The following is a 14359-nucleotide window of genomic DNA, read 5'->3' on the forward strand; positions in this document are numbered from 1 at the left end:
CAATAAAAAGTATTATTCATTGGAAAACACTCACAATGCATATAATGTTATGGAAACAATTCGTGCAGGGCTACTATGAGAAGCTCTGCCTTGGAGTAGTGGAATATTAGCATAGCAGGAAAACATGAAGGGAGAGAAAGATTCAGGTGACCCTATATTTTACTGCGTTCTTAAGACTTTTCATTACAGAACACAATTACAGTGTTCTGAATATTAACACCTTTCCCTGTTTTATTTGTAACTTAATTTTAAAAAGACCACCTATGTAAAGTGAAACACAGGCACACAAAACAAATAAAAAATCAGATATAATTGCATCAAAGATTCATCTGTATCTACTTGTTAGATCTTTTGGTGTGAGTATACATTATTATTTCCATCATGGATGTCCCCTTAGTCAACAAATGACTTCAAAATTGCATGAATGGACTACTTCATTATATATTTATGAAATACCTTATTCATGATCAACCAGCCTTGGGATAGCTATTCAAGAAATGTCCAAGGGGGTCGGCACTGTGGATGAATTTGTGTTGTGTACATGAATTCTCCAAGCCATCCGTTCTAATGGTATCAGTCAAATTTGCTTCATTAGGTAGTCATTTTAACATCAGTCGAAATGGTTTAAAACAGTGGTGCCCATGTCATGATACACTAATTGCAAACCAGGGGCGGTATTAGCAGAAAAAGAAGGGAAAGCACTCATGATGGTGGATAGGACAGCTATTGCTGGAAGATGTGAAAAGAAATAGAGGAGCTATAAATGTCCTTCCTCCCTACCCCATCCAGGAGAAGTTTCTCTAGTTTTAAGTCTCGTTCACATGTTCCTATTTCTTTGTAAAATTGATTTCTGTAACAGAGAGATTAGAAGTGTTCACTTAAAAAAAAAAAAGACTGAAATTGTGAAGCATCTGATGGAGACATTGAGTTCCATTTGAAGCAAAATGTCAAGAGTTAGGGTGCAAGGCAGCTAGGATGCCATCAGCTGTGGTCCCAGTTTATGTTTCTGCCATTCCAGATCTAGTTCTCAAAGCTTTGGTTGTTGGGTAACCAAGGCAAAGGTTTACCTTGGAAGCCTAGCAGGGATATTTGCTCCTTGCATTCTCCACAGCATGTTCACATGGCTACTAGTCAACACTTTGGCCAATAGTATGTGAAAGAGAAAGAAATGCTTGTGCTCTTCCTGAAGTAGCATGCACAACTGTGTGTGAGAAACAGGCTTCCACATGTGCATGCCGGGCCAATTATTCAGCACAAGCATCTCCTCTGGTTAAGCAATTTATTTCTAGGCACCAGTGAAAGGAGTGCTTGATCTGAGACGTGTGTGCTATTGCAGTGGTTTAAATACAGGAGTGCAGTTGTCACATCATCCAGTGCAGCCCGCCCTATATGGAAAAACACTCTCTGCACGGGTCGTAATTTTCCTCATACTTCAGGCTGCATGCATGAAGAAAATAGCTGCTTCACATGTAGAAGCTTGTTTTCTCGTAAGAGAGAGGATCTCTGGATCCTGGCCAAAGTCTCTTATCTGAGTTGCAGTAAATACTTGTTTAATCAATGACTGCTTTGTATGCGCTCCAGTTTACTGCTACATTAACTAGAGTCATCCCCCCCCTTGTAAAGAATACTTGTCCAAATAACCAATGTTACATTTATATAGGAACATATTAAACAAAGCTTTTTAGGGTTTGTTTTTTAAAAAAATAAAGAAATGCTCTTTCATTCTTATTCTGGAATCCAACAAGCTCAGTAATCATTTATTTTCTACCTGTAACTGCATCTCAATGGAATGTTTACCTTGTTATTTTAAGACAAGAATGATATATGTGCATTTTGAATGCCAGTGTTTACTCTTTGAATTATGTAAATCTCATTTGAAGACTTTTTGCTTTTTTGGGCAGATGTGATCATTATCTTTGTGCTTCCTTGTAAAAGAAAAACTGTTTGATTTGCATTTCTTTGAAAAGTTGGTTAATGCAATGCTTATCTAAATACTTATTGTCCCTCTAACAGTTAACCTTTGGACTATGTTTCAAGCTGCTCAAAAACTGGGAGGATATGAAACAGTAAGTGTTTAAGTAACTTCAATGAAAAAAAAATTGTGCAATCTAACTTTCCCCTGTATTTTTTTTTAAATTGTTATTATTTTAAAAACACACTCACAAAGGAAACGATCATGTAGTACACACATACACGAACTGTAGGCTTATTGGGCCTTTTTTAGGGAAACAGCTCCAATTAGTTCCAGGTTTGGCAAAACTGTAAACTTGTCCTTTTAAAAAAAAAAAAAGAAAAGAAAAAAGAAAACTTCAAGTGGAAAACATATGTAACTCTTCCCTGTCAAGGAAATTGGTTGGGTCTGTAATTTTTTCCCATGTTGAGAAAGGGCTATTCTTGTTCAACAAGCCAAGATTGCATAAGGCAGAATTTCACTTGGCATAGTCCCTGACATCTGTTCATGTTGAATATGGGAAATGTATTAAATGCTTTCAAAAGTAATCAGTGTTGTCCATTAAGCAACAGCATGGTGTGGTATCTCTCCTTGTGAATGGTAAAATATCTTTATTAGACAAGGGTCAGTGCCACATAAACAGGAAGTTATCCAAAGGATAAAGTCGGGGAGGGGAGCAGTCTTACGCTTTTTATCAACTAACCATATCTGACATGGCCACTTTATTTTTAGCTCACGGGGAAATTTGATGGTTGTGGATTTTACAGCATGTATTCCAAACCAATAAAATATTGGAGTAACAGACTGTGATTAAGATCTTGAAATGAGAAGAAAGAGCTGCCTTAATATGGCACATGGAGATGGCATCTGTAATAAAACTCATCTGACATAAGATGATCGTCACTGGAATTATATTCCTTGCCTGTGATGGTGAGATTAAGTTGTATGATTCCTGCCACAGTTGAATGCGAGAAATATAGAGATATAGATTTTTTTTTCTTTGTTCCCCAAGTATAAATCTGGGCTGCGTTTATGCTATAATGAACTAACAAAGGAAACCTCAAAAGCTGAAATTAATTTAAGCCAAAATGTAGTCACCCTGGCATGCATACCATACAACAAGGCCCATTGTTCTATCCTTTCGGGAGTTGTGCTGTCAACTAACATAACTGTGGTTGAGATATTTTTGTGATAATAAGGCAATAGTGATCACAGACAGGAATTCATTAGTTCATCCTTTAGCTGACTTTTTGCATTTGTGGAAGTTCTGGATTCTGCGCCTGTTTACTTGAAAGTAAGCCTCACCCAGTTCAATGGGCTTTGCTTCCAAGTTTGTGTGTATGTATTGTAGCCTTATTGTGCTAACCTACAGCTCAGTAAAGTTGGAAAGACCAATAAGCTAACTTTAGACATCATGCCAAAGCATCATTAAGGGAGCTTAATGGTGGTTTGGTGTAATGTTTAAAACTGGCAAACTGTGGTACGTTACTGGCCAGCAAATCAGAAATCGCAGTTTAAAGTGGGTTTGGAAACCATGATTTGGTGTGATTTCTAAAGGTGAACCAGAATTATGGCTATCACTGCCCCTTTAGAAGCTGCTGCACCATGGAGCGAGGAACGAAGGGCTGAGAGGATGGAAAATGCAAGAGGACAAGCAATTGTAAACCATGGTTTGCCCGTTGGAAGCTCAAATCATGATTCAGTTTCTAAATTATGGCAAGTGCAAAGCATGATTTAGCATGGGGCATGTGGTCACATGGAAGAGAAGCAACAACTTTTTTTTTTTTTTTTTAAACTGGGCAATGCAGTGAATATCAGCATCTGTTACTCAGGAGAGATGAAAAGTTGGCATAAGATATAAGTAAAGTTAAGCAAGATCAGCAGGGAAGGCCTTTGTTGTGGCCTACAGCCCTTCATTCAGAGAAATGTTGCCACCTAGTGGGGCTAGCAATAGGGTTGTTCAGTTGCTCTAGTAAGTTTAAAAAATGTCCTCCATAGTGATGCCTTTAGGTGCCCAACCTGGTTGCTTTTCAGGTAGAAAATTAAATTGATTTTTCAGTTCGGAAAATTTAAAGTTAAAATTTCCACTTGACCAATTTTAATGGAAAAAAAATTGGATTGCTTTAAATGTAATTAATGTATATTTGGTTGCAATCTGGTTTTTTTTTTTTTTTTAATTGTGGTGTTGTGCTTTGGATTTTTCATAAGAAGTTCTTTTTAGTACAAATAACTTGTTTGGGCTGATCAGGAATTTCCATATTTGCCTTGAATTTTGTTTTAGGCAAAATTTGGTTGCAATTCTTCCTTGCAAGTAAGGGAACTGGTAGCGCAATTTCAGAACCAGCTTTATTTCATACGCATGGAAAAATGAATACCCCCTGATCTCAACATATGTACTAGGGACATATACTGTTGATAGATGGAATTTACTCCAGGGGCAGTGTGTTTCAAATTGCCTTTTGCAAACCAGCATATTGAATGAGGGAGCATGCTTGGGGGTGGGATTTGGGGTTCTTTGGCAAGCAAATAAGGGTGCGCTGGTTCTTAAAACAGACACTGGTTGCTGGGCAGCACTTGCAGGCTTGTAACTAAAGCAGATGTGGTGTTTACATTCCTGCATTTGGTGGAATAGCAGAGTTGCCTAAGATTGTGTTACATGCTCTTCCTCTACCCCACAGAGACCAATGAGTGAAGGATCCAACAATCCTTGAGTCACTGCAGGTTTAATAGAGAAGTCTTCCCATTTTTCAAATTCAAATATGTTTCTTAGTTTGAATTTTTGAAGCAGGTTTTTCATATAAAAATAAGTAAGTAATGAGAAATGGTCTACTGCCTTTGTGCAGTGATAGTAAATTTTCACCAAGCTACAAATGACTGTGAGCAAAACTAATGAGCGACGTGCAACTTACTAAAAACATATGCATAGTCACAAATTAAAAATAAAATAATGATATACACCTTGTAGTAGCAATGGTAATATCACAATAGCAGGCACATGATTTGTCTTTGATGTGCAGTCTTAGAGCCCAATCCTGAGCTTGGCGCTCCGGCTTTCCGGTGTAAGGATTTTTCAGATTCAGGAACCTTTTATTGGCATAAAATAACAAAAAAACATAGAACAATACACTTAAACCATAGCTAAAACAGCCCCCATAAATCAAACCAATCCATTGACCTTACTCACTTATACCGCGCCTCCTCAAAATTAAATAAAGAAATTTCGCCACCTGGCGAGTACATACCTCATCCTTTCCTAATAGCAGATAATGTAACACAAGGTCCTCTGACCCACGTATGGAGGACAAAAGCGGCTTGAGCAACTGCAAACGCAGATCGTCAAACCATTTGCAAGTTGGGATCCTGTGTAGAAGAGATTCAGTGTCCAGTGAGTTGCAGCTACATACCCTTGCTTGCACACTCAGGCCATTGTATCTCCCCGAAGTAAAATTAGATGGCATAACATTGCAGTGCGCCAGTGAGAAGGCTCTCCGTTCCTGTGAGTTGAATAGGAAGTATAAGTAAGCAGGCCGTTTATCCAGGATTGGAAAAAGCAGAAACTGGAGGGGTGAGCAGGTGGTGGATGCGGCTGCAAACAGCTCTTGCCGCTCGATATCCTCCAATCGGGTTTTCAATGTTTTGAATGCCAGCTCTGGAGAGAGGGCTCCTAACAGATCTGCTGAGAGACCTATGGCCTTAACCTTTTTGAGAAACAATGACAGGCCCGGGGAGAATGTTGGGTCAGTTAATAAACCTCTGAGCAGAATGTCCTGCTCAGAAGCGTAGCAAACCCTTAACCAGAATTTGCAGAAACTAACCCAGGCCATGGTTTCTAGTTTGTGCTGGCCCACTTCCAAACATAATGCTGCGTATGGAACACAGCGTGGTAGGGCAAATATTTTATATAAAAACCATGACTAGATCCTCTCAACACTGGCACCAAATGCAGACATCTGGATAGGTATTCTGTATAGAATTTGAGCCTTAACCTTAGCATTAAAAATTTGCAGGGCAGAAGAGTTATAAGAATTGCCCCATGCATAGAAAAAGCGTGCAATGGCCTGTGTGGACAGTTTTGCAGCCTGAATCCTCACCTGCCAGTGCGGACTCCAAGAGAGTCTGTAATGAAACAGAATACCCAAATACCTGAATTCCTTTACTTGCTTGATCACTTTGCCATTAAAAGTCCAAAGTTGGGGTTTCCATGACCTACCAAATACCATGATTTTGGACTTTTCGTAGTTTAAAGAGAGCTTTTTCTGTTCAAAATAGGGTAAACTAGATTGAACCAGGCGCCATAAACCAATTCTGGTTTGGGAGAGCAGAACCATATCATCTGCATAGAGCAGTACAGGGACTTTTATGGAACCAAGTTTAGGGCAGTGAGCGTCAACCTCATGCAAGTGGGTGGCGAAATCATTAACATATAAATTAAACAGGGTGGGGGCAAGCGCGCAACCCTGCTTTACTCCCTTATTCAGGGGAACCTCCCCAGACAAATAACCATGTGAGAACAACTTGATATGACCAAAGATGCCAGAGTGAAGTCTCTGTATCAACAAGATCAATCTTCTGTCAAGACCCAAGACCCATTTTGCCCCACAAAATCCCCCGATCCACTGAATCAAATGCACCTTTAAGATCTAAAATAGCTGCATACAGATGTGAATTTCACTGCGAGGCACACTTTGTTGCAAGGTGAGACAGAATCAGACAGTTAAGGTTGACTTCCCTGCTCGAAACCCAGCCTGCTCAGAGCCTATAACATTATTCTCTAATAACTATCCTAAAAGCTTGTCAAGCAAGTGTTTGGAGTACATCTTTGCTGTCACTGACAAAAGGCATAATCTATGGTTGGTTCTTGGTACTTCTCATTGAAAAAGATTGATTTAAAATAGGACTCCCACAAAGATGCAGAGATCTCCGAAGGTCCCCTGGGCGGTTTACAAAAGAAACCTGAGACTACCCCCCCCCCGAACCGCTTGCAATTTTTTGAGAGAATTGCATTGTACAGTGCCTTCCAACGATTCATATTTGAGTGATGCCGGCTCAAAACTATAGCCTCTTTCAGGTGCGACCTCAATGCAAAATAATGAGCTAGTATGGCTGGACACCTGATTTCTCTAAATTTTTTTAAGACTCTGCACAGATCAGCCTGAAGAGCCAAACAAGCGCCTTCTACTCTGGGCTTCTCACCCCTTTCATAGTTATGCCCCAGCCCTAATGGAGGCAGGCTTAAGGCAGATGTTATAGTGTCTACTATGGATTCAAATCCAGTAATAACCCATTGCAGAGCTGCTCCCCTTACCTGGGAGAAGGGGATGAAAGCTGCTGCAGCTGCGTGCCCTGGGCAGCTCAGGATTGGGCTGTTAGTTGCTAAGTGGCTGATTTACAGTCTTGGAAATCCAGGCGGTACTGATGACTGCAGAACTCCTGCAATTGGCATCTCAGGAACATGTGACATTTTTACAGAGGAATACCTCCTATCAATTCAATGGCATTTCTGCCTTTCAGGAGTAACTATATTGCCTTAAAGCAGCAGCTGTTGTGACATGACACCTTATCTGAGACTTATGGGGTACAAGCCATGATGTGTATGCGCAACCTCCTGATTTTAGAAATGGGTTATGTCAGAATGCCAGATGCAAGGGAGGGCACCAGGATGAGGTCTCTTGTTATCTGGTGTGCTCCCTGGGGCATTTGGTGGGCCGCTGTGAGATACAGGAAGCTGGACTAGATGGGCCTATGGCCTGATCCAGCAAGGCTGTTCTTATGTTCTTACCTGACCATTTGGACAGTTGTCGTATAATTCCTGTCCTCCCACTCTGTTTCTTTCCTCTTGCTCCTTCTTACTTACCCAGATGAAGAAGACTGAAGACTAGATTGTGATCAAATAGCTGACAACAATGACATAATTTAATCATTAGCAGCTTGTTTTCGTTCAGATAATTATTGCCACTCTTACAGACCACAGTCCTATGCTTGTATAATGGCCCATTCCAATCCCGTTCCCCCATTCTACCATCCCCTACCTCATTCAACCCCCTCTCCATCTTCCTCCAGCCCCCTTCCTTACTGCCCCAGTGGGTGTCCTTGGGTCTGACAGTGTAGAGGAGGCCACTGTGGCCTCCCTGCCTGCAGGTCCACTGTACTTATCTGCAGAGGCTGCCTTACAATGGCTGTAAAGTGGACTATGCAGGCACAACACCCATTGCACTGGTTGACAAACAGACCTTTGCAGGAAAGGAAAAAACCCAGTAGGCATTCTGTAACCTACATTAGCCTAACTCCACACAAAGGGCTTTCCTGCAACATGAGAGGGGTGCATGTGAAATGAAAGCAGAGACATTTGGAGAGGCTATGCAGAGCAGAGCTTGAGTATGCCTGGCTAGTCAGGCAAGGAGTGACAGCCTGGAGCCCTTTATAAACCTGGCATTGGACCCTGCACTGGATAAAACATGCATCTCATCCAGCACATTCTCTCCCCAAAAGGAATGTTTCCTGTCTACCTGTTAGGACTGCTGCCTTAATCTGCATTAATCACATTCTTGAAATTGCTTCCCTAAACTCCTTTTCACATCCAAAATAACTCTGCTGCTGACATATTTTTCTGAATAGGGGCACTCTGTGAAAGAGATGCTGTCCTCACATCACTTTGCATAGTTATATGATATCAAGTTGAATACATTTCCAGCTTCAGATATTTATGCAGGAATGTGCTAGGGCTATTGAGATGCAATTAGAGATTGAAATTAAGCAAGTGTTTAAGTCAGAGCCATCAGGTTAATGACACCACATCCTGATATTCCACTCACATTGTTCAATGTCTTGTAGTCAAATAACAGCCCAATCTTAGCCACACTTTCCTGGGAGTAAGCCCCACTGACTCTAATGGAACTTACTTCTGAGTAGACATGCATAGGATTGGGCTCTTAGTGTATAATTTACAAAACAAGACAGCAGCAAAGTAAATTGGGCAGTGACAAGATGAAGTCAAGATATTAAGGTTTTCTAGCAATCTGATTATTTTTGTTGTTGTTCAAATTGCTAAAATACATTAAAAAAAAAAACTCTCTTCCAGATGGCATTTAACTTGTCAAAGTGCCACATTCATTGTATTTTTACACCATGTTACAACCTTTGAGATATTATTCTTTTCCAATACAGTGAACCTAACAAATGGAGATTTCATAATGTGCAGGAGTTAGCAGTTCTGATTTCAGCCTTCATCACTTTGACTGAACTGAGCTTAAAGGGACGCCTGCAAAACCAATACTTCATATGCTGTTGTGTGCAGTTCAGTCAAAATAGGGACATGAGAAAGTTTTTCTCCTTTGGACAGTAATGTTAAGAGGCAGAGGACACAGATATCCATCCTGATGACACTCCTATGAACACTTCCCTACTAGATACAGATAGGGCATTAAGGATTGGGATCCAACTATCACGTTTCCCCTTCTTTTTGTTGCTTCTTGTACCACACCAAATGAGATTGGCTTTTCAAGGGACCACAAGGAGCTGTGGTTTGAAAAGGCAATGGAAAACCCTTGTGCACTTGAAGACCTTTGGATTCCAGCCCAAGTGCAGTGCTGATTACAAGGGTTGGATTTGACATGGGATCAGAGTGCATCTGATGCAGATCCAAGAGGCGGATTTGCGCAAGTACAGACCTATTCTAATTCAAATCCTATGTGAGCACTTAATGCTGATTTGGACTGGACTACATCGTGTTATGTCTGTATATTATTCAGAATGCCTTTGCCGCTGCTTATAATTGAGGCCTGCACAATGGAAAGTTATTCTGAAGTCCTGAACTCTGCACTGTCACCATTTCCAAAAATACTCTGATTGCTCACAAATTGATTAGACCAAGGTCCAACTTGTCCAGCATTTTGTTCCCAAGTGGACAGCCAAGTGCCAGTGGAAGCTTGCAAACAAAACATGGAAGTGCTGCTCTTCCCTTTTTGTTTGGGTCTAACATACAGTACTCAGAAGTATACAGCCTCTGAACATAAAAAGTTACCTTTTCCCATGTGAGATCAGAGTTAGTGCGAGGGTTAGGTAAGTAGTTTGTAGTAAGCTTGAATCTATTACAGGAATCTATTATATGTTTCCCCTATGCTCCGTTTTCATACAGAAGGTATACAATATACAGAACTTTTATATTTTTATACAGAACTTATGTAAGCCTCAACCTACGTAATTTTGAACTTAACCCCTTAGCAGGAGCAGAGAGGCAAGATTGTTTAGAAAGGATTCTCCTACGCAGGAGACCTTGCATGATTACAGCGAACATACTATCTCTGCACTGGCTAGACAAGAATAAACAAGATTGGTGGTGTTTTCCAAAGTGCTTTCTCTTTACAGAGGGCCGCCCATCCATTTAATGATCTGCCTCAGTAGCAGATTGTGGGGGTGGTGGTGAGAGGGCAGCAGATTCAGGGTCCCTTCACTCCAGGACTGCTGCTGCCTCCCTCCAATATGCAGCAAACACAGCCTGCACTAATCTGCTTTTTGCCTGATAAAAATGAGCAGAAAGTGGATGTCCACCTCCTTACTTTGATCCAGGTGCCGTTTCTTCAAATATAGAGGTGCAAGACTTTGCCACGAACAAAGGACCTCTTTCATTTGCACAGTCCTTGTCAATCAAATCAGAAGTCCTGTACTTCTGCAGTTGAAGAAACCATGCAAGGAGCATGATAAATGTAAACAAGGCAGCATCAGGCTGAGTTCTGGGTCACATCACTGCTGTCGGGACTTTTAGGTACAGTTAGGGCACTAATCCTATTGGGCTTTAGCACTGGCGGAGCGAGTGTTCCATCAGTGCTAAATGCTGCAAAAGTGCCGTAAAGTGCTTTCTGGCAGCATGCTCAGTAGCATTGTTTCCTTGCCTAACAAAGAGGTTTGGGCGCTGTTCTTGTCCATGGCAAGAGTAGGGCAAATTCAGTCAAATGTTTGATGGAGAGATTGTTGATCTCTGAGTCCCTTGCACCAAATGACCTTGCTTCAGAGTTGGCAGGACTTCTCCATTTCTGAAGAGTTGATTGGGGCCCTGGGTGTGATTTGGGCATAACAGCTGTTTTGGGTAAAATGGCACATTCACTCCTGTTCAGGTTTTTACTCATAATATTGGGGGGGGGGGGAATGCAGGAAAATGGCACTTTGCATCTGGCTCACAGGCTTCATTTTGACCTGATTTTGATGAAAGGTAAATCACACAACTAGGACCACTCTCTGGCCTTGTGTGTGGGGCACTAATTTATGACACAGAAGTTAGCTTTTTCAGTATTTCACAGTGAAATCGGTTCTGATTCATCTCTATTAAACATGTGCATAGCTTCATGTAGAAAATATTTTGTTCTACCATAGGTTCAATTGTGGGGCATTTCTGCCTGAAATTGCAGTGGTTTTTATGCAGATACTGACATCCTAAGCTGAGAGGAGGAACTGGCTAGCTGGCTGGCAGGCACTTCAGAGCCATGATGACCATTTCTGCATATGAAATGTGTTGGTTGCATTTGCATAAATGAAGCTGTAGTTTTGCACAGATGTATTGCATGGGCTTCCACATATGGGAAGCAATGCAGCAGACTTGCAATTGTGTTCCATGAACTGTAGATCTGGTAAGGAATTGTGGGTGAGGAACAGCTGTTCTGTACTCATAATGTCCCAATGGAGCAGGGAGGAGGTTCATAGAATCTACAGTTACTCAGTTCCTCTTTTTAAGTTGGGAAAAAGCAAAGATTAAGAGGTTGGCTGTAACTGAACTTTTAATTTGTCCCCATATATGAGAGGCTTGTCAAAGTTTTAGGTATTTCATACCATTGATGAGGAAATAAGCATTTTGATTTAATCGGCAGCTAGAAGTAGGCGGTGATTATGTCTAATGAGAACAAAACAAAGATAAGCTTCAAGGATGTTTCTCTGAAATTATAACATTACCAAATAGCATGTCTTTTGCTTTTGAAGCCTGGCTTCTGCAAAGGAAGCATTTTATCTCTATGCAGAGCAGGAAAGGCACCATTTACCCTATAATATTTAACTGCTTCACTCATCGCCTCTTTTTTAGATTAAAATTACAGGCCCCTAGATTGCAAGTTTTGATATTTGTTTTCTTTTGATTGCTGCCTTTGGCTCCTTAGTGAACTCCATTGGCAGCACTGTGGGTAACTGCAAAGAAGCCTGCGGGTCTGAATATATTAAGCACCATGGCAGTCCACAAAAATGCCCCCACAATTTTTAAAATCTCTTCTATGCAATTTTCCACTAATCTTCCCGCACCCACTTTTATGAAGTGCATGCAGTGAGGGTGAAGTGCCATCATGCTTTGCTTCTCCAATTCTTATTTTCCTTCCTGTTTTTAAATATTATGGACTATATCAAATAATGAAGTGACATTCAGAATCATTCCTTTGCCAAGTCTTCCCTCTGTTATTTGATTGGATCTTAATTTCTGCAAAAAAAAACCTGCCCCCCTTCCCCAAAACCATAGCTTGCAACTTAATACTTTACAATATGTTTATTTTCTTCCATTTAGCCAAATATAGGGCATAGCTCAAATATTAACATTGGAGAGCGTTTAGATTTCATTACCATTTGATCTGTATATTTTACTGACACAGACGGATGAAAATAAACAGCTTGTAACATATAGAGTTACAGGCCATGTTTCTGTGTAGATTTGGAAGGGGCTGTGATGGATTAAGGGTTTGCAATGGATTCATTTTCACTAACTCAGTTAAAATAACTATGTAATTATTATTTGTGCTTAGTTTGAGGTTCATTTTCATAATTTACCAAGGGATTTGTCTGCATACATTTTGATGGTTAATGGCCCTCAATTGATTGAAGTTCTTTTTCAAGAAACTGCACACACAAAATAACAGAATTGCTTGATAATGAGGCAGCAGTGAAACTCAATTGTACCCAAAAAAAGATTATATGAAATAAATGTGTAGAATGTCATCTCTTCCTAAAAGAGAGCCATTGATGTGTGTTCAGTCTGTTCTTCAGGGGCTTGAATAGTGCCTGTAGTACACGCTGTTCTAAATGTGTCACATATACATTTGTTGCTGTGAACTCATACGCTGCAAAAAAAGGGAAAAAAATCTGTAAAGATGCAAGATTAAATTTTCCATTGCCACTTTTACAGATAACAGCTCGTCGACAATGGAAACATATTTATGATGAATTAGGTGGTAACCCTGGAAGCACAAGTGCAGCTACATGTACTCGTAGACATTATGAAAGGTAAGATAACAAATATGAAATGCTTGTTTAATAAAGGGAAGAAATTAATTTGGAGGGGCTTCAAAGCCTTTTGTAAAGAATGGGGGGGGAATGACCAAGTGAGGAGGCCTCTTACAAAGGAACAGTAAATATTCCATCACCAGCTGTAATATGCTATAATTTAAACTAGAGTGTATTTTCTATGGGAAAGCAAACAGATCGGGCATCTGATTTCTTTCTGCTTCATACCTCTGTTTTGCCAAAGCTTCTCTAATATAGAAGTTCTAGCAAATGAGCAAAACAGACAGTACTTTGAGGATGGAAGAATAACTATCTGGTTTGGCTGTGGTCTTTTAAGAAATCATTTTGGATATTTGCAAATAAGGCAATCTCTGGTTATCTTCAAATTAGAAGGATATTCCCATTATAAGCCATACAAAAACATATCTTTCCTCTCCCTTTAATGTTCTCTCCTTTCCTTTCCTTCCTGCAGCTGACAACCATTTATCTTTCTAAAGTGCAACAGACTTGCTGTTTTATAAGCATTGATTTTGTACCCTTTCCGAGATAATAATAGTTTCCAAAGCCTGGGTATCCAACGTACATCAGATAACGTGATATGGTTGTGATGCTCCCTTAAAAGAATTTTGAGAAAGTACAGCCATTAATAAAATATGTGTGCTTTCAAGCTCTGAAATGAGCAATATTATATCATGCTCCAGATCACTAACTAGTTGCCTGTAGGGGCCAAAGAAGTGTTTGTTTATCACTGTGTTACAGCGCTGTATGTTTTTCAACATACATGAGGCACACATGCATTTATTGAAGTGTTAAGCTGTCAACCAGATGTTTAGAAGCAAGGTGCCATGTACGGTATAGGGCCATGGTTAATCTTAAATTCCAAAATAAAATATGTTTTGTAATCCATTGGTAAATAGTGAGTTTCTTCGTTGTAGTCCTAAAATACAAAGAATTCATAGTCAAGAAACAAGACACTAGAGTGGAGATGTGGAGATGATGGGGCAGCTCTACGCAGATAGGTGTGGACTCAGTTCACAGTTACTGCCGCTGTATTCTCTGAGTCTGAATGAACAAATCATAGCCATTGGATGTAGTTAAGCAAACGTGGATTTATTCAGGTCCCATCGGAACTGATGGAACTTAAGTACATAGTCAGTTGCT

The 14359-nt window shown here is 40.3% G+C and overlaps 1 protein-coding gene across 1 annotated transcript in view; it reads left to right on the forward strand.

Annotated features, from left to right (window-relative positions):
* ARID5B (AT-rich interaction domain 5B) overlaps positions 1–14359 on the forward strand; it is a 230451-nt gene that overhangs the window by 187369 nt on the left and 28723 nt on the right. Inside the window, exons 7-8 of the mRNA XM_066621840.1 lie at positions 2014–2066; positions 13101–13198. Of these exons, the coding sequence (XP_066477937.1) occupies positions 2014–2066; positions 13101–13198 (151 nt within the window). The remainder of the gene's footprint in view (positions 1–2013; positions 2067–13100; positions 13199–14359) is intronic.

Source organism: Tiliqua scincoides, chromosome 3 (assembly GCF_035046505.1).
Source record: "Tiliqua scincoides isolate rTilSci1 chromosome 3, rTilSci1.hap2, whole genome shotgun sequence".
NCBI lineage: Eukaryota > Metazoa > Chordata > Lepidosauria > Squamata > Scincidae > Tiliqua > Tiliqua scincoides.